This window comes from Nyctereutes procyonoides, unplaced genomic scaffold (assembly GCF_905146905.1).
Source record: "Nyctereutes procyonoides isolate TBG_1078 unplaced genomic scaffold, NYPRO_anot_genome, whole genome shotgun sequence".
Taxonomy (NCBI): Eukaryota; Metazoa; Chordata; class Mammalia; order Carnivora; family Canidae; genus Nyctereutes; species Nyctereutes procyonoides.
The window spans coordinates 20,433,357-20,456,459 of record NW_026575034.1 but is presented as its reverse complement, the minus strand read 5'-3'; the positions used below and the strand labels follow the sequence as shown (position 1 = coordinate 20,456,459).

Genomic DNA, 23,103 nt, shown 5'->3' with positions numbered 1-23,103 from the left:
CATCTTATCATATGATTTCACTCATATGTGGAATTTAAAAACAAAACAAATGAGCATAGAGGAAGGGAAGGAAAAGCAAAATAAAATGAAAATTGAGAGGGGAGCAAACCATAAGAGATGCTGAACTCTAGGAAACAAACAGGGTTGCTAGAGGGGAAGATGGTGGCGGAGATCAGGAAGGTATTATGAGATGGGCTTTAAGGAGGGCACTTGTGCTGAGGGTTATATGCAACTAATGAGTCACTAAATTCTACTTCTGAAACTAATGAAAAAAATACTTCATATCATTCCATAGTACAGATGTAGTACAATTTATTTCACTGATACAGTTTTATATAGTTAGACTAACCTTTATTGTTTGTTTCAATTACTCTATTGTAAATAGAACTGAAAGGAGCATCTCAGTTGAGTAGATAAAATTTACACATAATCCTCATCTATAGTTGTAGACATTGAATTCCTAGTTCAAAGAGTCTCTGATACATACTGTGAAATCCACCTATCATTTGGACCTACGGTGTTCAAATGTTTATATTCTTTCACTTTTCCCAAAATAAATACATAATAATTTAAATTTTTAAGAAAATAATCTTTTTTTAAAAAAATTGTATTTGATTTCTGATGACTTTGAAAAATTTTCATGGTTTTTTTGGCATTTGATTTCTGATATGAATTGAATTATTATAGCTTTACCTAGTTTTTTCTTGGATAAACTGCAACAATCAATTGAAAACAAAACAAAAAAACAACAAAAAAGAGAAATTTATAATTTCTATGTTAGACTTTTAATGTTCAAACATTTAATTTCATATGTTCAAAATCAATTAATCTTTTTTAGATTCTGTTTTAGAGTTTATGCTGAGAAGGACCTTCTGAAAGCTAATGTAATATTAACATACATTTTTTCAAACTCAATTACCACTCCCTATTTACATTTAAATCATCCATATTTGATGTATTTTGTTGTATTATTTAAGTTGAGAATGTAACATTTATTTTCCTCTCAGGTTGCTCCAGAGCTGATTATTGAATTTGTCTTATATATGCACTGCTGCTAGGATTCAGTTTCAATTATTTGCCTAAAGTACAATACTTCAAAGAAAATACAAATAAATATAATAATACATTTTAATATTGAGACAATATAATAAAGCATTATAAAGTAGAATTATAACATGTTTAAAAATCTGATGCTGTATATACTTCTTGTTCTACTTTTCTTAATGTTTTTGGAATTACATTAAATTTACTTTTTAATTTGTTGGTAATTAACATCTTTACAATACTATTGTTTTCTTTGTAAATACAATATGGCACTCAATTTGTCCAAGGCATTATTCTAACATTATTTAAGTGCATTATATTCCCTAAAGGCCTATTTTTAACATGCTTATTCTAAAGTATATTTTAATGAAACTTTCCCCTTGTTAGCTCTTTTAAAATGAATATTGGAAAACCACTTATTTGATATATCATTCCTAGAACTAGCCAACCAATTTAATTTCTTAATGTTGATAGTTTCTCATCTTCTTCTAATAAAATGTTATATTTTCCTTTACATTATTTGCTTCTTATTACATTGGCCAAAATCTCCAAAACTTACTATGAAACTAAGATTGGAGTCTCCAGAAGGACTTCAGGGAATCTGTGACTTCTTCCAAAATACGCATAATATTATATAATTTTTTTCACCATTTAAAAATTTATTGCCACTAACCAGAGCTTTGGGTAGAGCAAGAAAGAGGTGTGTGTGTAAGTGTGTGTACGTGTTGGGGGTGGGAAGGGGAGCTAGCTGCTGCCCCACCAGTCCTGCAGTGAGTACCAGGTCTAAGAGAGGAGACCTATAGCACAGATTTGATCCTATCCCAAGTCAGCACAGTAGACTGAGGCTTAGTAGACTGAGGCACTGAGTATGCAAAGGCTGTCAGAAACTTGCAAGGAATCCATAGAGCATCTCCCACAATCCTTTCTCGGAAGGCTCATTACCTAAAGTGGTAAAAAGCATATGATCAAGTTCACAATGCTGGGATCCTATCTCTGATCGCCCACCTCCCCAAAACCTCATCCCCTCATCACTCCTACTCTGCAGCAGGGGTCTTCCCCATCCTAGAGTCTGTTTCCTTCCTCTTTTCTTTACCTTCTGCCTTGGCCCCACAGTGAGAGACTTATTTGGTTAAAGCACCAGGGCAATGGTCCTCAGTAGGGGGCTGGTCCTGGGACTCTACACTTTGATGAGCCTCCTGAGCCCCCATGAAACTGGGGCCATCAAGGGTGAGTGCTGAGAAGGATCATCTGAGGAAAGGAAATTTAGGGTTCTATGAGAGACACAGTATAGAAAGAACGTAGATTGTTCTCCTTCTCTAGCTTATGGGCAACTCCTTTACCGAGAGATCCCCAATCTCTCTCACCTCTATCATGTTCATCGCAGACCTAAACATACAGGTGCAGCTCAGTGCAGCCATGCCAGCTTGGGTTCAGGCGCCTCCCCAGCTCCTTCTTTCTGAGACCCAAACCTCCATCCTCCTGCTGCCAAGCACGGTGACTTCTCTGTCACTTCCTGGCTTGGAGTGTGCCCATTCAGGTCCAGTTTTACTGCAGTATATATCACCATGTGGATAGTCAACTGTTTATCCTGCTCTAGACATGAGCTCCTTGTGTGAGGGATCCACAGGTGGTTCATCAATATTATATAATTTTTAAAGGACAAAGAATTCATAATTTTTGTCAGATTCTCAAAAGATCGCATGATCCCCCAAATTTAAGAATCTCTGCTCTAATGTTTTACTTGTAAGTGTAGTATTGGCTGTTATTTTTACATAGATATTCAGGTTGTACTGAGAAAGTAGTCTGAGTTATATGAAGCAAAATGAAATCCCAAGGGACTTACTACCATGACCTTCCTTGGGTTCTGAAATACCTAGCTCCTCTAACTTCTGTTCATCTTTCAGAATGTTCTTGTGCTTCTTTACATATAATATCTAGGGGTTTTAGTTATACTTAGAGGAAGGAATAAGGAAAAGTACATCTCTCCCATCTTTATAGAAATAGAGTTCTCTGATGTATTTTTTTCCTTTGCAGTTGGGTTAAAGTTTTGTTTGGTTGTGGTTTATAGGGGTGTTTAAGATTCATTTTGTTTTATTTTCATCATTTTCCAGTCCAATTAACAGCATTTGTTTCTTTAAAAAAAAACTTTCACTAATATAAAGAAAGGTTTGTGTATACTTTTAAAATTTATTTTGCTTTGTATGTGGAGATTCTTTCAGTTAAAAAAGCTTTGCCTTCCTTTAGCTCAGAGATGTTTGTTCTTTCCCTGGTAATTCTTTGAGTATTGTCCCTCTTTTCTTTGCCATGTCATTCTGGAATGCCTAACAAATTGATTTTATTTCCTGTACTTTATTATTCTTATTATTATTTTCATATTTTCAAAATTTGTCTCAGTAATATGAGTATAATTCTCAAACTTGTACTCTAATTCACCAAATCGGTTTTCTTAAGTTTCTAACACTATGCTCCACTGCCTTTTAATTTGATAATCATGGTCGCTATACTCACTCACACCCCACCCCAGCCACCATGGTCTTTTCTGACCTAATACTGTCATTTTTATAAATACTTGTTCACTGTTTAATATTTCATAGAGCCTTTTTGAGAGTACATATTAAAAATAATTCAATGTGTCTTCCATTTGTTTCAGATTCTTTTTAAAGAAAGGAAACAACTGTTCTGATGTCTTGGATTTATCCCATTAATTTGAATTGTCTTCATAGCTCTAATGACTTTCTCAATTTACTTTTTTTAAAAGCACAGGGCTGGGTTGTATTAAATGACAGTAGGTGTTTCTACTTAAGATTCTATGTTCGCTGCATCGATGATCCTTTCATGTTGGCTTTTTTTTTATTTGAAAGGTGAGTTTGGTTTTCTGAAATTGAGCTCAAAACTGTAGACATTGCTTCATTTAATTTTTAGTGTTTCAGAGAAATCTTAGATTGGTCTGATCATTATTCTTTGTCAAGAATGATTTTCTCTTCTTAAATAGATACTTCGGGGTTTTAAATACATCCTTGAAATACAAATTACTCACCATGACCTGACTAATATTGAGCCTCTCTTCATTAGTTTGTCTACTTCTTAAAATGGATTGTATATGCAAAAGAAAGATGAGCATACCACTTGTTTTTTTTTATCCCAAGTATACAGATTTGATAGCTCCACTAATTACACCCTATACCATCCATTCTCTTTGTTTTTTGTCCTTTTTTTTACTGGAGTTCAATTTGCCAACATATAGCATAACACCCAGTGCTCATCCCGCCAAGTGCCCCCCTCAACGCCCATCACCCAGTCACCCCAACCCTCTGCCCACCTCCCCTTCCACTACCACTTGTTTCCCAGAGTTAGGTATCTCTCATGTTTTGTCACCCTCACTGATATTTTCACTCATTTTCTGTCCTTTCCCTTTATTTCACTTCATTAATTTTTATATTCCCCAAATGAATGAGACCATACAATGTTTGTCCTTCTCAGACTGACTTATTTCACCAGCATAATACCCTCCAGTTCCATCCACGTTGAAGCAAATGGTGGGTATTTATCATTTCTAATGGCTGAGTAATATTCCACTGTATACATACACCACATCTTCTTTATCCATTCATCTTTCGATGGACCCCGAGGCTCCTTCCACAGTTTGGCTATTGCGGACATTGCTGCTATAAACATCGCGGTGCAGGTGTCCCGGCATTTCACTGCATCAATATCTTTGGGGTAAATCCCCAGCAGTGCAGTTGCTAGGTTGTAGGGTAGTTCTATTTGAACTCTTTGAGGAACCTCCACACAGTTTTCCAGAGTGGCTGTATGAGATTGCATTCCCACCAACAGTGCAAGAAGGTTCCCCTTTCTCCACATCCTCTCCAACATTTGTGGTTTCCTGCCTTGTTAATTTCCCCCATTCTCACTGGTGTGAGGTGGTATCTCATTGTGGTTTCGATTTGTATTTCCCTGATGGCAAGTGATGCAGAGCATTTTCTCATGTGCATGTTGGCCATGTCTATGTCTTCCTCTGTGAGATTTCTGTTCATGTCTTTTGCCCATTTCATGATTGGATTGTTTGTTTCTTTGCTGTGGAGTTTAATAAGTTATTTATAGATCTTGGAAACTAGCCCTTTATCTGATTTTTGCAAATAACTTCTCCCATTCTGTAGGCTGCCTTTTGGTTTTGTTGACTGTTTCTTTTGCTGTACAGAATCTACTTATCTTGATGAGGCCCCAATAATTCATTTTTGCTTTTGTTTCCCTTGCCTTTATGGATGTATCTTGCAAGAAGTTACTGTGGCCAAGTTCAAAAAGGGTGTTGCCTGTGTTCTCCTCTAGGATTTTGATATACCATCCATTCTCAATGTCAGAGTAATCTTTCTACATGACATATATAACAATCTCACTCCTGTTCTTCCAATATTCAAGTGGCTGTCTTTATAGGATAAGGTCCAAATTCCTCAGTATAGAATAAAAGTCTATTGATGGAATGTATCCAAAACAAGGACCACATGTTTGTTTCTCTTCTACTTTGTTTTAATTCTGGTTTCTACTGCTCTTAATAAATGTTTTTATTTCTGTTGTAAAGCTTGTATTTTTTGTACAGTAATTCCCTACCCACATCCAATTCCTTTTTAATTTATTTTCCAATTTTATCTAATAATTCTTCCATTAGAATTCAATATTCTGATTACCAAGATAACAAGAAGTGCATATGAAAGTAAGTTGCAAATTAGAAACAAATAATACAAAACATGATTTTGCAGAAATTCGTGTTTTAATTTTCTTAAGCATTGAGTTAGTCCTCAGATCAAGGTAGACTAGTCTGATGAAGCATGGTCCAGTGGGAATCTGAGAACTCTGGAATCCAACAAATTTGTTTGCTTTTGAGATTTACCGCTTTAATTCATGTTCTTTTACTTCTTAAAGATCAGTTTCCTCACCTATAAAATGCATTGTAAAAGGACAAAACACAGGCATGTGTTAACTGTCCTCAGTACATACTCACCTCCCAAATTTTAACGAGTAAGAAAGATTCATGATGAGTAGAAAAATTATTAGATGCATCATTCTGCATTATAATCAGTATATTTCTAAACTTTGATAAATTCACATGTATGTGTGTTTAATGAAATCATGAACATTGGGCTTGTTTCTCAAAAGTTTAGGTGTTTTCATGAATATTACTTCTCCCTCCCAAAATGTGACATTTGGTGGCCCCTTCAGGGACTTATGGTTCTGATTTGGTATGACTTTTCCAGATATGTTAATGTACAAATAGAGAAATATCAAATCCTCTAGAAGCTGGCCCATGCTCAATCTCTGAGTTTAATCTCTGGCTATTCTTTGTGTCTTTACTTTTAGACAACACAGGCCCTTCCTCTTCCAACTGAGATCCAGACCTTGCCTTTTTTCCTGACACTAAAAAGGAGTCTGAAAAACAAACCCAGATTCTGACACTTCCAAACAAAAATCTCTCTCCATACCCACAGCTGGGATTCACTTCTATATCTATGGCTGGAGGAAACTGGACAAAAGTGGAGGAGTTTATCCTCATAAGCTTTTCTTCTCTACCTACTGAAATACAGTCCTTGCTCTTCCTGACATTCTTAATCATCTACCTGGCCACCCTGATGGGAAACACCCTCATCATTCTGGTTACTTTGGCTGATCCCATGCTGCACAGTCCCATGTACTTCTTCCTCAGGAACTTGTCCTTCTTGGAGATTGGCCTCAACCTAGTCATTGTGCCCAAGATGCTGGGGACCCTGCTTGCCTGGGACACAACCATCTCCTTTCTTGGCTGTGCCACGCAGATGTATTTCTCCTTCTTCTTTGGAGTTGATGAATGCTTCCTCCTGGCCACCATGGCATATGACCGCTGTGTAGCCATCTGTAGCCCCTTGCACTACCCAGTCATCATGAACCAAAGGACACGTGCCAAATTGGCTGTCGCTTCTTGGTTACCAGGCTTTCCTGTTGCTACCGTGCAGACCACGTGGCTCTTCAGTTTTCCATTCTGTGGCACCAACAAGGTGAACCACTTCTTCTGTGACAGTCCACCTGTGCTGAGGCTGGTCTGTGCAGACACAGCACTGTTTGAGATCTATGCAATTGTTGGAACTATTCTGGTCGTCATGACACCCTGCTTGCTGATCCTGTGCTCCTATACTCGCATTGCTGCTGCCATCCTCAAAATTCCATCAGCTAAAGGGAAGCATAAAGCCTTCTCTACGTGTTCCTCTCACCTCCTTGTTGTGTCCCTGTTCTATGTATCTTTAAGCCTCACCTACTTCCGGCCTAAATCCAATAATTCTCCTGAAAGCAAAAAGCTGCTGTCATTGTCCTACACTGTTGTGACTCCCATGTTGAACCCCATCATTTATAGCCTGAGAAATAATGAAGTGAAGAATGCCCTTGGCCGGACCTTCCGTAAGGCTTTAGGCCTTAGAAACTGCATCCCATAGGCATTAAGAAATGAGAATAAAGTGTACTGAATGGGGAGCAATCAGTTTCCTATCTAGGCTTCCTCTGATTCTCTTCTCATCTCTGTTGGGATGAAACCCAGTTGCTGAAATGACTACTGGAAAAACTCAGTGGTGGGAATAGAGCACAGAAGTAGATTAGAACTATTGCTACCACCTGAAAAACTCCTGTGCTCATTGTAGGCTTATTTTATGAAAAATAAAATAATTTGTATTAGTATTTCACAATTTTGTGCCAAGTAATTCCAGGTATTTGCATCCCTGTGTCTACATTATGAACAGCATGAAACTGCTTATAATCCTAATGTGGGAATACATTTAATAACAGAGCAAAATCAGCAAAAATCCTCATTCACTTTTTCTTCCTTTGGGCAGATCTAACTCTATTTATCAGATAGAAAATCCTTTGACCCCTCCCAATGCACAACTTTCATCACTGTCTTACCTCTGTTTACATGGCCTTAAAGCAGTTCTTGGAAGCTCACTGGTATGTGGTATGAATATAGAAAAGTGTATTGATAATTCCCATACTTACACCTTTATAACCCCTACAATTATTTTATTCCTTACTCAATGTTTTCCAGGAAGAATGAGATGAGGTTTCTTGGGCTCCCTCTCTATCCCATATTCAGGTTCTTAAACTTCATTGGGATAATATTATACATTTCTATTGTGATTCTGTTTTCATCAAAATTTAAAATGGATCTAGCTAACTTCAGCATAGCTCTTCTTTAACCACAAAAATATTTCTTATTCTTTTTATAATTTCATAGTACTCTTTTTCTAGGTATACCATAGCTTACTTAACAAGTCTTTACAATTACAAATCATGCTATAAAAATAGCTTTATATATCAGCATTTTCATATTTTTGCCAGGATATCTGACAAATGGAAATCTAGAAATTGGGCGAAGGGTAAATATGTGTAACATGTTGTTATATATTGGCAAACTTCCCTCCAAATTGATTGTACCATTTTACATTCCCACCCGCAGTTTACAAGGGTTCTTGTTTCCTCACAGCTACATCAATAAGATTTGAAATCAAACGTTTGAAATTTTGCTTAACTAATAGGTAGAAAAATAAATTAAATTTTAATTTGAAGGAAATAAATTTTGAAGAATATGGAAAAATAATTGAGTAAATTAAAGAAAATTGTAAGTTTCATTGAGGCTTTGGAGTTAATAGTTTAGATGATTAGCAGCTGGTGATGCTTGATACTTTGTTTTCTCTACTTGAGAGGTTCTTTCCATCTTTATTTTAGACAGATCCATCTCATCTTTCAAGGTCCCACTATGATCCCTCAAGCAGCATAAATTATTATTTTCTATATGTATCTATTCCAATTTTATCAACAGATAAGTTAATTTTTGTATATACTATGCTGTACTTGCTTTTACATGTTTTCTCCCCCCAATGTATCTGTAACTCTTTGAAAATGGAAGCTGCACAAGTATTTCTGTTTTATATGACATGAGCATTCCTTAAAAACATGTTCTGAAAAACTCTGCACTGAAAATACTATGGGAAAATAGGGTTAGGGCAGACTACCCAGAATATATGCAAATCTGAAGCCAGAGCTCAGACATGCAGTCTGGTGATAGCAGAGGTTGCCAGAGTAAGTATTAAACATGCATAGTAACAGTAGAATGAAAATGTTAATAATGGCTTATTTAGTAAATGGGTATGTGGTGCTGAGATGATGCAGAGGATGTGATGCTCTGAACCGGATGGAGCAGCCCTTATCTGGTCATGAGAGTCAGTGACACTTTACTGGAGCCAAAAGCTGCACAATACAAGTGATGCTTCTCTTTGTGAATGGAACCTCAAGTAAAGGCATATTTCTGAAATTTCTTTAAAACAGCTAAGAAGTGCCAAGGTCTTATGATGTTTACTTCAGTGTTGAAAGTTATCACTTTATCTATTCTGGTTTGCTTTGCCTGATACAGACTTTACATTATAATGAAATTATTCTCCAGTTTTTCAATAGTATATGAAAGATGAATAAATGAATGGATAATCCAATTGAGAAATGCTGGTGACTTGGAATAGAGAGTAATTTATCAAGTATCAGTAGAAATTAATTTTAAATAATTTTTAGAGGAAGAATTGATAGGACTTGATGGTAGATTGCTTGTGCTCAAGAGAGAGCACTTGATTCTTGAGCAAAACCAATTCCTGTAGTAGAGTGTAGGTGTTCTGAAATTCTGGAGGAGATCCGTAAAAGAGGTATGAAAGAGACTTTTTTTTAGAAAGGTCAAGCCTTTTCCTTCACATCCCTGTTATGAATCTCTTTTTATCATTTGGGAAAACATCTTCCCAAACTTGGAGTAACTGACCTTGCCTTGGGACCAGCCACTTTCATTAGGTTATCCCAGAACTGGATATGGAGCCAAGGACTCAAGTGCAAGTGAATTATTAAGGAGAACCATTAAATGAATGATCAAAGTAGAGTTGGAATGGAGGAGAAGCTAAGCAAAAATATAATTTGGGGTACAATCCCAGACTCAGCTTGATCCAGCAGGAAACTCCAGAGCATAAAGCTTAGGTTGTTCTGCTTAATTCATAAAAAGTAGGCTTTTGTATTTCCCTTTCATTCATCCACTGGCTATTGGCAGACTGTGGGGTAGAGAAGAAGGGGAATTAAAACTCCCAGGCACCATTGTCTCCCAGTGCCCTAGGGCATTCTTCTGAAGTTCTCTGGTCCAAGCTATTAGAAGTAAACCTTGCAGAAACTGACAAAGGATGCTCAAAGCTAGTCAAAATGACTGAGGAGGATTGAGGAAAAACTTCAATAGTCTCTACTACAGTCTGCCCTTCAGAAGTGCTTTTCATCATTGGAGTGTTTGAGTCAAGAAAAACCTCCAAGTCTTTAATCAGAACATTAAAAAGTGGTCATTGAAAAAAATAACTGCTGAAACTCTAAATCTAGAGCTCAGTTCAACATACCGCAATCTCTCCAAGTTCAACACCTGCCCAGCAGTGTGAGTTCTGATAATTTATTTTTCCAGAGGAGTAGTTTGAATCAAACACACAAATCCAAAAGCATTGATCATCAGAAACAAAGGAGCTAAACACAGAAGTATGAAATAAATATTTTCTTTTTTAATGCATAAAGGCATCTTTGTTTTTCACAATGGACTCAGAACCACAAATCATTATATAGGGCAATGATAGTACCTTTACTTCATCTCCCATTTATACAGGGGCCCCTTTGAGATTGCTGGGACTGAGAAAATAGCTCGAGATGATTAATTTATATTTGAAAGGCTTTTGTTTTTGGCAAAACATGGCTGAAACTTTGGGATTGCTGCTTTATTTAACTTTATTAAATTGTAATCCAAGTCAATTACGTCCAAAGAAATGGGAAATGGTGGTACTATTTTTGCAGCTACATCATTTTCTTCCAATTACATATCCATTACAGTTGTAATTTCACATTTTTATATAATTCTTTAATATTTGTCTTCCCACTTAAACTGTATGTTCTATGAGGCCAAGAACAATGTTTATAAAATTTCCTACTGAAACTTTAGTGCCTGGATCATGTTAGGTATTCAAGAATTATTTGTTAAATGAATGAATGAACATTCAAGTGGATCTTGTGCATTTGTTCATTGGCCATTGGAGCCCGTAATACAATTGTTCCTCTTCCAAATGCAAGTATGCAGCATTTGAGAAGAGAAAGGATGAGAGGAAGAATAGCAGAGAGAGGTCATGTAGCTATTTCTATCCTCTCACTACTTTTGGTTATAATCCCAAGTAAACATGGGAACAGGAATTTATATTATATACTAAACAAAGAGAAAAGTTTGAAGAATTATTCTCAAGGGGAAGAATAGGAAGGTAGAAGAAATGGGTAGGAAATATCAGAAAGGGAGACAGAACATGAAGACTCCTAACTCTGGGAAATGAACCTAGGGGTGGTGGAAGGGGAGGAGGGCAGAGGCTGGGGGTGAATGGGTGACGGGCACTGAGGGGGGCACTTGACGGGATGAGCACTGGGTGTTATTCTGTATGTTGGCAAATTGAACACCAATAAAAAATACATTTATTATTTAAAAAAAGAAAAAAGAAACATGCAATAAAATTCCTGTTTCAGAAGCTCTATAAGAAATGTTCAGATGTACATTAGAATCAGCTTGGAGAAATTTATCTCAAAGCATAGACAAGCATAGACATCATCTTACTCCCTCCACATCAATTCTTATTCCAGAAGGGTTAGCATTCTGAGACTGTTAGTCAGATTTTCTTCTTTTCATCATAACCAGGAGTTGCTAGCTCCCCAACCAACAGCATCCCCAACCAATTGCTTGTGCTTTTCATTAATATTCTTCAGTTGGCTTAGACAATAATTAATGAGTTCTCCTCTCCATGCCTGAAAACTTCTGAGCCCAGGCTAGAAACACTCCCAAAGAACCAGCCCAATGAGAATCAAAAGGGAGGGGAGATGTAAAAGGATACTGACATGATACAAGTGAAATCACTGACTTAAAGAGATGCTTGCACTTCCAAGTTCATTGTAGCATTTTTCACAATAGCCAAGACATGGGAACAACCTAAGTATCCATTTACAGATGAATGGATAAAGAAAATGTGGCATTTGTACAGATACATACAATGAGATATTAATCAGCCATAACAAAAAAGGAAATTCTGCCATTTTGACGACATGGATGGACCTCAAGGGCATTATGCTAAGTGAAATAAGTCAGACAGTGAAAGACAAATACTGTTTGATCTCACTTATTTGTGGAATTTTATTTATATGTGGAATCAAAGAAAAAGAGAGTGGAATAGTGGTTATTGGGGGCTGGGGTAGAGTAATATTCGTCATAGGGTACGAACTCAGTTATAAGATGAATACGTTCTGGGGATCAAATGTACAACATAGTGACTATCATTAACAATATTGTGTTATATACTTTAAAATTGCTAAAAGAGTAGATTTTAAGTGTTTTCACCACACACTTATACAAAAAGGTAATTATGTGCAGTAATAGACATGTTAACTATTGTGCTAATTAGTTGAATATAAATACATGTATCGAATCATCACATTACACACCTTAAATTTACACAATGTTAGATGTCAATTTTGTCTCAATAAAGCCGAGGGAAAAAAGAATGCTAGCATGTTCTTCTAATCCCTCTCTGGTGCAAACCTTGGAGAATAGACAGACTGCTAGGGTTTTTTTTCCCCCCCTTTGCTCTTGTAGCCTCATGAGTGCAGGAAAAGTTGGAGCTGCAGCAAAGATCTCCTCCATTTATGAGATTGCAGAATCTTTATGAATTTCTGCACTTTTAGGAATTCCTCAAAACTCACACCTGTCAGAAAGTGAATTTATGACTTGACTTGAGGAAGAGGAAGCATTGGGAGAATCATTCCCTTACAGTAAACAGCAGGGACCAAAAACAGTCCTGAGACTCAGCCTGGAATCCTCTAGAGTGACTGACACTCCTCTAGAGTGATTGCCCAGCTCAGAGCTCCTTTACAGGGACTGACTCAGCCACAGTTTAGGTTTTACCCAGGGTGTCTGGCACAACCCTGGACAAAGCTTCTTTGAGAATGTGACAAGGTGGAAACCCAGAGTTCACCAGCAATGAAGACTGAGAGTACCTTTGAAATGACTGGAACAGATACATTCAGGGCTTTTATGAAAGGATTTGCACAGAAATAGTCATATTTTAGAACTCCCCTGGAGTCACTCATTTGGACAGAGTGTCAGGGTACTCTAGAGCAGCTAACACAGACCAGGGATTCTCTGGAATGTGATACAAATATCACTCACAGGAGGTAAGTAAAGAGCAAAGTGGACAGAGCACAGATGTGAACTCATTTGTAAAGAGGATGATGGCTTATTACCATGAAAACATGTTTTCTCTGACACATTTCTAGGAAATAAGAAGGGATATCAGAGGTCTCAAACAAAAAAACCATGTAGTTTTATAAGACTTGACAAATTAACTAATCTGGGAAAGGATGAAAACAATGATAATGTATGTACTGGGCTTTAGAATATTTGAAGCATTTACATATGTATTATCTCATTTCACATGATTTGGGCACCATAATCATAGTCATTTTATAGTTGAGAAAAACCATAATTCAGAAAATATCATGTCAGTAGCTCTGTTTCTCACAGCTAAAAAATAATCAGTACTTTAACTCTGATTTTATGACTCTGAAGTCTTTGCCTTATAACTATGTGGCCTGAAACTATTATTCATGTGAGAGTATAACAAAGTTTTCTATTTATTTATTTATTTATTTATTTATTTATTTATTTATTTGAGAGAGAGCGAGAGAAGAATGAGGAGGGGCAGACTGAGAAGGGGACAATCTTAAGCAGACTGACTACTGAGCAGGGAGCCCAAAACCAAACTCCATCCCACAATCCTGAAATCACCACCTGAGCTGAAACCAAAGAGTTAGAAGCTCAACACACTGCGCCACCTAGACACACCCCGCCCCCCAGTTTCACAAAGTTTTCTTAAGTATGTTACCTAGTTCTTTCTTGTTCAAACAGTGCATGGAATCTCTAAGATGTTACCTCAGAAAGGAGATACTCTGGGTAGAAGTGTAGCTGAGCAGACTACCTCAGCTAAGTTTCTGCATAAGTTCCCCTTCCATAAGATTCTCTCCTACTCTGATGGCTGCAAACACAACTCCATTTATCTGAGGCTCTGTGCTTGCAAGACCAGTAGTAAAAAAGCAGCTGAATTATATTCATCCATAACATCCTGATAACCACAACTGCATGCATGCAGCTACAGGAAGATCAGTTCTTCAGAATATCATCCTAGCAACATCCCCTCCACCATCTCTTCCTTGCTTAGGAGAGGAAAACTTATCAAAATTAAAAAACCATTATTTATATTTATATTCCCCAAATGAATGAGACCTTATAATGTTTGTCCTTCTCCGATTGACTTATTTCACTCAGCATAATACCCTCCAGTTCCATCCACGTTGAAGCAAATGGTGGGTATTTGTCATTTCTAATGGCTGAGTAATAATATTGAAAGGGAATAGAAGAGAAGGGAGAAGAAATGGGTAGGAAATATCAGAAAGGGAGACAGAACATGAAGACTCCTAACTCTCGGAAACGAACAAGGGGTGGTGGAAGGGGAGGAGGGCGGGGGGTGGGGGAGAATGGGTGACGGGCACGGAGGGGGGCACTTGACGAGATGAGCACTAGGTGTTATTCTGTATGTTGGCAAATTGAACACCAATAAAAAATAAATTTATTATTAAAAAAACAAAATTAAAAAACCAAAGGGAAAGGTGAAAGATGGAAGAAAAAAACAAGAAAGTCTAGAACAAAGATGGCAATATAAAGGGATGATTGGAGAAGGATCAAGACAGATGATGGAAAATATGGAATTACAACTGTGGGAGGGGGCAAGTTGTTTTTTGTGTAGCCCTAGGACCCTAAGAAGCATGAAGGGGCAGTTTAAGGGGACAGGAGAAAAGTGAAAGACAAGTAAGTGGGAATCTGAGCCTCTGCCCATCCCCTTATTCATCTTCATTGGACTTAGTGTGGAGACTCTGCAGGATGTGGTTTGAAAGAAAAGGGAAAGTCATCTCTGCTTCCTTAGCTGAGATTTTCTTTGATAACATCTGAACTTTTTGCCCAAGAATCTTTTCTGTCCCTTCGACATGGATGGAACTGGAGGGTAATAAGTCAATCGGAGAAGGACAAACATTATATGGTCTCATTCATTTGGGGAATATAAAAAATAGTGAAAGGGAATAAAGGGGAAAGGAGAAAAAATAAGTGGGAAACATCAGAAATGGAGACATAACATGAAAGACTCCTAACTCTGGGAAACGAACTAGGGGTGGTGGAAGGGGAGGTGGGCGGGGGGTGGTGGTGGTGGTAACTGGGTGACCGGCACTGAGGTGGGCACTTGACGGGATGAGCACTGGGTGTTATTCCGTATGTTGGCAAATTGAACACCACAAAAAAATAAATTTATTAAAAAAGGAATCTTTTCTGTCCTAGACTTTTGTTACATGGTGTTCCTCTAGTTTCAACTATCATGGGTCTCAGCTACACTTTATTGGATTCTTTTCTATCTACTGCTTTACCAAAAGGTTTGGTTTAGAGTCTTTTTGAAACTATAAAAGCTATAATAATATTGATGATAATAACAATAACAAGGAGAATTTAAATTTGTGCCATGTTTTACAATTGTACATTTATTTCCACATCATTTAGCAGATGATCATTTAAAACATTTGTTTGTTGGTAGAGACAATGTTTAAATTTTTTAACAAACACTTAAAAAATAATAGTGATGACCCCATCATGGATTCACTAAGAATTTCATGAACAAGAACTTCATTACTTTTTAAAGATAAATATTAGCATGTTAAGTCAATTAACTGATGTTGTTGAGATAAATGTTAGTAATTCAACAAACATTTATTGTTACTTCATAAGCAGCAGGCAATATAATATGGATAGAATGATGTATATCATTTGGTTTGTGTCTTCAAGGAATACACAATTTGTAGGAGAGGACAAATATAAAAATAACTATGATAAAACCATTATTACAATAAGGATATTTTAAAATGCTATGAGGAATAGGGCACGTGGGAGGCTCAGTCAGTTAAGCTTCTGACTCGATTAAGCTTCTGACTCGATTGTGTCTCAGGTCATGATGTCAGGGTTCTGAGACTGAGCCCTCTGTTAACCTGGCATTGGGCTCCTTGCTGAGTATGGAATGGAGATGGCTTAAGATTCTCTTTCTCTCTTCCCCTCTATCCCTCACCCACTTGCGTGTGCTTTCTCTCTCTCTCTTAAAAAATATGCTATGGGGAACACAATGGAGAAAGTAACTTAACCTGATTGGGGTTGGAGATAGAAAAAGCTTCACAAGGAAGTTGACATTAGATCTTAGATAAAAGAATGAGCATTTGATATGGTTTATTGGCCTTTCACTAAGGCATTTAATGAACACTTTCCTGAGATATTTGTTATTACATTAAGATATATTCCATGTAATAGTACATATAACTGTTTATTGATACACAACCCAGGTCTCAAATGATTTAAAGTCACAGATAAAAAAAATAAATCACTTTACTAAAGAGCCCAAAAAATTAGAGATTAAAAAATTGATTCCAACTCATTTTGGGATATGGCTTAAGTGATCTGCCCCAGAGTCAAGGCTCTGTCCTAGGAAACATTGATTAAATATTTGAGGGGAATGGACATCTGTGGCATAGTGAGTGACAGAGCTTTTATAACAGAGCTTTTAAAATATCTTCTCAGAACATAGCAAAACACTTAAAATAAATATATATTGGAAGACAAAACTGAATGTACCACCTATAATATGCACAAATGCAAAAACACATATATTAGAGGTTTTACTTAACTGTAAGCTTAACTATATAGACTGTATAGCATCATCAAACTGCTGTAAAAATAAAACCTTAGGCTACATCAATTACCAAGCACTTGGAGTTAAGCATTCTGCTAGCTGCAAAAGATACAATAATGACTGAATAGGTTTTCCTCCTGGCATCTACTAAAATCATCGTGAGTGTGGGCTGCTTGAGGTTAAGACATATTCAGGTCTCTTCCTCAGGGATCATTGGTAACTGCTGGTTCACTTTCCTTGATTTTCCCTTTCCTGCTCTTTCATTTTGCAGAAATCATATGATGACTGACCTCACCACCTTTCATTGTGCATTGAGAACCCTCTTTTCAGAAATGTTTGACCTGGCTTCTTTTTTAGTACCAATGACTGGTACTAAGAAAGAGAGTAGAAGTCCATAAATGAAGATGTGATACTGAACATTATCTATAGAGCAAAGAAAAGTCAAGGGATGATGTATAGATATATATGATGTGCCTCATTTCAGTCTGAAAAAAATAGGTTAGTATTCTTCCCCAAAATTGTGAATCCCTTAGACACAATGTTTGTTTGTTTTGTTCTTGTTTTTTTGTTTTACATTTTGGAAGGTACAGCTTCTGATTTGCAACAACTAGAATAAAAAAGGTGGAGAATGAGTCCATAGGGGCTTTTCTTTCCCAGTGTGTATTAGAGGTCTAAATAACATATGGAGCCTTCTGCCTTCCTGGAACATGAATGCTCAGTGAAATCCTGGGCAGAAGAATGATGTGGGGTAACTGGACAGTTGTCAGTGAGTTTGTTCTTGTGAGCTTTTCAACTTTGTCCTCTGAGATTCAAGCTCTGCTGTTTTTCCTGTTTTTGACTATTTACTTGGTTACTCTAATGGGAAATGTTCTCATCATCCTGGTCACTACAGCTGACTCTGCTCTACAAAATCCTATGTACTTCTTCCTCAGGAACTTGTCCTTCTTGGAGATAGGCTTCAACTTAGTCATTGTGCCCAAGATGCTGGATACTCTGATCATCCAAGACACAACCATCTCCTTCCTTGGCTGTGCCACTCAGATGTATTTCTTCTTCTTCTTTGGGGCTGCTGAGTGTTGTCTCCTGGCCACAATGGCATATGACCGCTATGTGGCCATCTGTGACCCTTTGCGTTACCCAATCATTATGAACCGCAGAGCCTGTGCCCAGCTAGCAGCTGCCTCTTGGTTCTCAGGATTTCCAGTGGCCACTGTGCAAACCACATGGATTTTTAGCTTTCCTTTTTGTGGCCCCAACAGAGTGAACCACTTTTTCTGTGACAGCCCCCCTGTCATTGCACTGGTCTGTGCTGATACCTCTCTGTTTGAACTGGAGGCTCTGACAGCCACTGTCCTATTTATCCTCTTCCCATTCTTGCTGATCCTGGGGTCCTATGTCCGCATCCTCTCCACTATCTTCAGGATGCCCTCAGCTGAGGGGAAACGTAAGGCCTTCTCTACCTGTTCCTCCCACCTCCTGGTTGTCTCTCTCTTCTACAGCACCGCCATCCTCACATACTTCCGACCCCGATCGAGTACCTCTCCTGAGAGCAAGAAACTGCTATCCCTCTCCTACACCGTGGTGACTCCCATGTTGAACCCCATCATCTACAGCTTAAGGAATAGTGAAGTGAAGGCTGCATTGAGGCGAGTCCTCCACAGGACTCTGGGCCCTCAGAAAATCTGACTGAGTGAGATGCAAACCTAAGGGATGAAATGCAAGGACAAAGGAAAGAAAAAATAACTCCTCCCATGGGTTTTGGTCCCTACTTAATCTAAAAGCTGTGATATACCCACTAGGATTTTGGACTTAGTAGGGTCTGTTTCTGAATGAAAGAACATGAGTGATAAAGGAGAACTTCTGTAGGCCCAGGATTCTGTGGGCCCAATGTATCTGAGGATGCTGCTAGATTACACAGATTGGGAAAGTTTATAATTGTTGTAGTAACAACACTACAACTCACCATTCTTTACTTATTTTAACTTTTCTTGAACTTCTTCATCCATATCTTTTTATGATCTCCTCCTTTATATTTTCTGTTTGTCCAAAAACTCTGGCTGCAACTTTCCAGGATCTTTCTCCTTTCAAAGTAAAGTTTTGATGATGGCGAAAATAAATAGCAGAGTTTTGTTTCATTCTTCACTCATTTTTTTTTTGGAACTCGAAATTTCAACACATTTTGACACAGTGCTGAATATAATAGGTGATTTCTTTCCCTGTGGAATATATATTCTAGTGAAGAAGAGAAATAATAAAGCAATACTTAAAAACTTCCACTGGCTTATAAAGTACCCATGTACTATTAGGTTGGCAAATGATAACTTCTTCCTCTGCTACTATAATTGGTCTGTGCCTCATATGGAGAATGACTACTCCACATGGACACTGCCTCAATCTCAAATTAGTCACGTTGGATCTGAGAGTTGTTTGACAGAAAGAGTGTCCTAAGTTAAGTGGACAAAAATATAGGAAATGGCTGTAAATAATACAAGATTCTTTGTTTACTAGATTTTTATGTAATCATATTGTGACTAGATGATATCAACTGTTCTTATAATTTTGTCTATCGCTCAACCAGTGTAGTAGCCCATCTTTAGAATTTTGTCCAGTGAATATAGACCAACTCTGGACTCTTGAAAAAATAGCAGACTTGGGATGTGGGCACCATAGCTTTGTGTAAACTATTCATAAGAATTTATTGATAATTAACAGAGTAACATCACATCTACTGCATAGGCATGTTTTCTCCACAAACTCTATAAATAACTCTCTGTGTGCCATGGAGTTCTCAGGACCAGTTCAGTCTCCCACACAGTGTATCCTTCAGCTCTCCTATACCAAGGACCTAGAAAGGCAGCACATTCTAATTATCACTAGAAGAATTTACATATTAAAAGGTAGATCATGAGGTTCTGTTTCAGTGATAGCAATCACACAACTAACTGTATTGGCACCATTATACATTTATAATCTCCAATTTTAGACAAATTTAATCACTCCTTCACATTCATTTTACTTGTCTTTATATGGTAGGCAGAATAAAGATGTCCATGTCCTAATCCACAGGACCAATAAATACGTTACCTTACACAGGAAAGAGGACTTTGTAGACAGAATTAAAATAAATATCTTCAGATGGGGAGGTTATCCTTGATTGTTTTTTAATACAGTAATAGGTAATCAGAAAGTAGGTACAGAATGAACCTGAAATATTTATTTCTGTAGCTTTCTTGCCTCTACACACCTAAGTCCACAACTACTGTCTTCTGCTTTCTATATACACCTACCCTCTCCAAGTCCTAGTTGTCCTCTAGGCCCAGGCTTAATATCAGCATTTTCCTCACTCTTGCTAGCCCTGGAATGTCACTATTTGTTCTTACTTTCCAAAATACAGTCTTTACTCTTATCTGATAGATAAAATATCCATGTCCCTAATAAGAGTGTGAGAAGGACAGCAGAAACCATTTATACATCTTCATTGTACCCACGCCCTTCATTACCCACTTCAAATACATATACAGAATGCATATGCCAGTAAACACGCATGTAGCACCTTGCTCACCTAAGTGATTAAGTAATGTTTGTTAATTTATTGATTATTTAATGTTGCAAAGAGATTCAGAAATACAAAAAGATAAAAGAGTAGGATCTGGGATAGATTGATTATAATACATAACATGGTAAAAAAAAAAGATAGATTTTACAGACTCCAGGGTTTTTGAAATGTAAATGTTTTTTCAGGATTTCCAAACTCTTAGGTGCCAAAAAACCAACAAGAAGGAAGCAGACCCTCCTTCTATTGGTCCATGAATTATTATCCTTCTTCTTTTACAAAGGAAGTGTTGGATGAAGGATGGAGGGTAGGTCTCAACAAGGTCCCAAGATGAGGATCTTACCATATTCCAACCTTGCTGAGGAAAATTACTCAGCAAATCTTATATGCAGGGAGCTAAAGTCTCACAGTCAGTGGCAGATTTCAAGCCTGCATGGGAAATTCCTTGTGGCCACTTTCCTCAGAGCTCCCTTCACATCCTTGTTCCTCAAGCTATAGATGAGGGGATTGAGCATGGGTGTCATCATCGCATAGAACACAGACACCAGTTTTTCCTGTTCTTTGGAAGGCTTTGGTGTCATGTAAGTGGAAATTGCTGACCCATAAAAGAGGATGACCACCATGAGGTGGGAACCACAGGTAGAGAATGCCTTGCGCCTACCAATGGCTGACTTCATCTTGAACACAGTCACTATGATGTGGCCATAGGATACCAGAATTAGGGATACAGGTATGAGGAGAATCACTACACCCATGAGGAAAATGGCCATCTCTGAAGTGTGGGTGTCTGTGGATGCCAGGATCAATAGTGCAGGGGCCTCACAAAAGAAATGAGCGATACTATTGCTGCCTCGGTAGGGTAGCCTTAGTGTAAAAGTGGTATCTACCACAGACACCAGAATGCCGCTGGTCCATGATCCTGCAGCCAGCTGAACACACACCCTCCAAGTCATGATTCTAGGGTAATGCAAAGGGTTGCAGATGGCCACGTATCGATCATAGGACATCACCGCCAGAAAGGCACACTGTGTACCCCCAAAAATGAGGAAGAGTAAAAGCTGAGCTGCACAACGTGTGAATGAAATGATCTTCTTCCTGGATAGCAGATGAACCAGCGCCTGAGGAACGATGTTGGTAGAAAAACAGAGGTCAGCCAAAGATAAGTTGCAGAGGAAAAAATACATGGGTGTGTGAAGCCGAGAGTCAGCCTGAACAAGGTGCATGAGAAGCAGATTTGCAAGCACAGTAACCAGGTAGACACCCAGGAATAAAATAAATAGGAGCTTCTGAGTATGGGGGTCATCAGAGAGTCCCAGGAGGAGGAACTCTGTCACCTGTGTCTGATTTGCTTCTCTCATACTTTGTTGTTTGTGGAAGAAATCAACATGTTAAACATAGGTCCATAGAACCTCAGATTTGGAGGGCTTTCTTTTTTTCTTTTTTAAGATTTCACTCATTTATTAATGAGAGACAAAGAGAGAGAGGCAGAGACATAGGCAGAGGCAGAAGCAGGCTCCATGCAGGAGTCCGATGTGGGACTCGATCCCGGGACTCCAGGATCATGCCCTGGGCTGAAGGCAGGCACTCAACCGCTGAGCCATCCAGGGATTCCTTGGAGGCCTTTTGAATTGCTCTCAATCACTATCAACCATTTCAAAATTCCCCTTTATATAAAAGATGATATGCTGCTTTAGTTGGAGCATTTTCAGTGTTGTAAAACTTCATACTTTTAAGATGGCACCTTCATTTTTAGTGTCATCTGTAAGTGTAGAGTAGATCAAAAGTGTCATCTTCCTTAATCCAAATACCAAACATCTAATAATAAAAAAGATTCAATTAATCTATAAATCATGGTATTTATTTCACTTTATTATCAACTAAAATTCTTGAGTCTTACGCTGCTTTTGCCGCATCTCCACATTTTATAATGGCATAGATTTTTTTTTTCTATTCTTTGGGCATATGACTGTTGTCTCTTCCCTGAAAAGACAGTCATTAAGATATAAGAAATCAAAAAGGGTCTTGGAGAATTAGCAGGTTATTTTCTCCAGCAAAAATGTCAGTTCTTCAGTATACTTTGACTAATTTTCTGTGTGCAGATTACACAGCACTAATCCACCACCTCTAGCTCATTGTCTCTCACTGCCTTGCATTATTTGTCTATTCTTGCCAGAGATTAAAAAACTCTTGAAATCTATATCTTTTTCCTTTTTGTGACCTTTTATAAACATGGTACGGGAAGTTATTTGATCAATTATCATTAACTAAGTCAAATTAAAAAAACAATTTGATCATACGGTTTAGTAGAGTTGCTTAAAAAGCCTACCAGATTCTGATGTCACTAAGGAGGCAACATTGGTTGTTTCTGACTTTGTTCTCCCTCACAAGAACAACCAACAACTATTCCAGAATAAAACATCACTGAGAAGCAACCTGTACTACAGAGACCAAGAGAGATGGCATTAGAAAGGTAAAAGAAGTAGCTACATGTTGAATGCATTGTCCTTCCCCCAGACCAGAGCAACACCATGTGGTGAGGTCTGCCCTGAGCTTCCTATTCCTCTAATAGGAAAAGAAAACCCAGGGAGAGATGATCTGTACTGCCCCAACATTGTGGGTGCTTTGCAGGAGCCC

The 23,103-nt window shown here is 37.8% G+C and overlaps 3 protein-coding genes across 4 annotated transcripts; 2 read left to right on the top strand and 1 right to left on the bottom strand.

Annotated features, from left to right (window-relative positions):
- The first annotated feature begins 6,545 nt into the window (after window positions 1-6,545).
- On the top strand, window positions 6,546-9,618 carry LOC129505005 (olfactory receptor 10A2-like). Of its 2 annotated transcripts, XM_055317932.1 has the most exons (2): window positions 6,546-7,469; window positions 9,595-9,618. In XM_055317932.1, exons 1-2 carry the CDS (start codon window positions 6,546-6,548, stop codon window positions 9,616-9,618), a joined length of 948 nt encoding a protein of 315 aa, XP_055173907.1. The 2 variants fall into 2 exon arrangements, with proteins under 2 accessions (XP_055173907.1, XP_055173906.1); XM_055317931.1 differs by lacking the exon at window positions 9,595-9,618 and having other exon boundaries at window positions 6,546-7,499.
- An 8,036-nt stretch (window positions 9,619-17,654) lies between these two features.
- On the top strand, window positions 17,655-18,602 carry LOC129505003 (olfactory receptor 10A4). Its single transcript, XM_055317929.1, has one exon. It carries the CDS (start codon window positions 17,655-17,657, stop codon window positions 18,600-18,602), a length of 948 nt encoding a protein of 315 aa, XP_055173904.1.
- A 2,277-nt stretch (window positions 18,603-20,879) lies between these two features.
- Window positions 20,880-21,827, bottom strand: LOC129505040 (olfactory receptor 2D2). Its single transcript, XM_055317969.1, has one exon. The coding sequence runs from the start codon at window positions 21,825-21,827 to the stop codon at window positions 20,880-20,882; it is 948 nt and encodes a 315-aa protein (XP_055173944.1).
- Window positions 21,828-23,103: the final 1,276 nt, after the last annotated feature.

What these genes read in the sequence shown, in the direction of transcription:
- LOC129505005 (XM_055317931.1), top strand. Translation starts at nt 6,546, where the DNA reads ATGGCTGGAGGAAACTGGACAAAAGTGGAGGAGTTTATCCTCATAAGC.
- LOC129505003 (XM_055317929.1), top strand. Translation starts at nt 17,655, where the DNA reads ATGATGTGGGGTAACTGGACAGTTGTCAGTGAGTTTGTTCTTGTGAGC.
- LOC129505040 (XM_055317969.1), bottom strand. Translation starts at nt 21,827, where the DNA reads ATGAGAGAAGCAAATCAGACACAGGTGACAGAGTTCCTCCTCCTGGGA.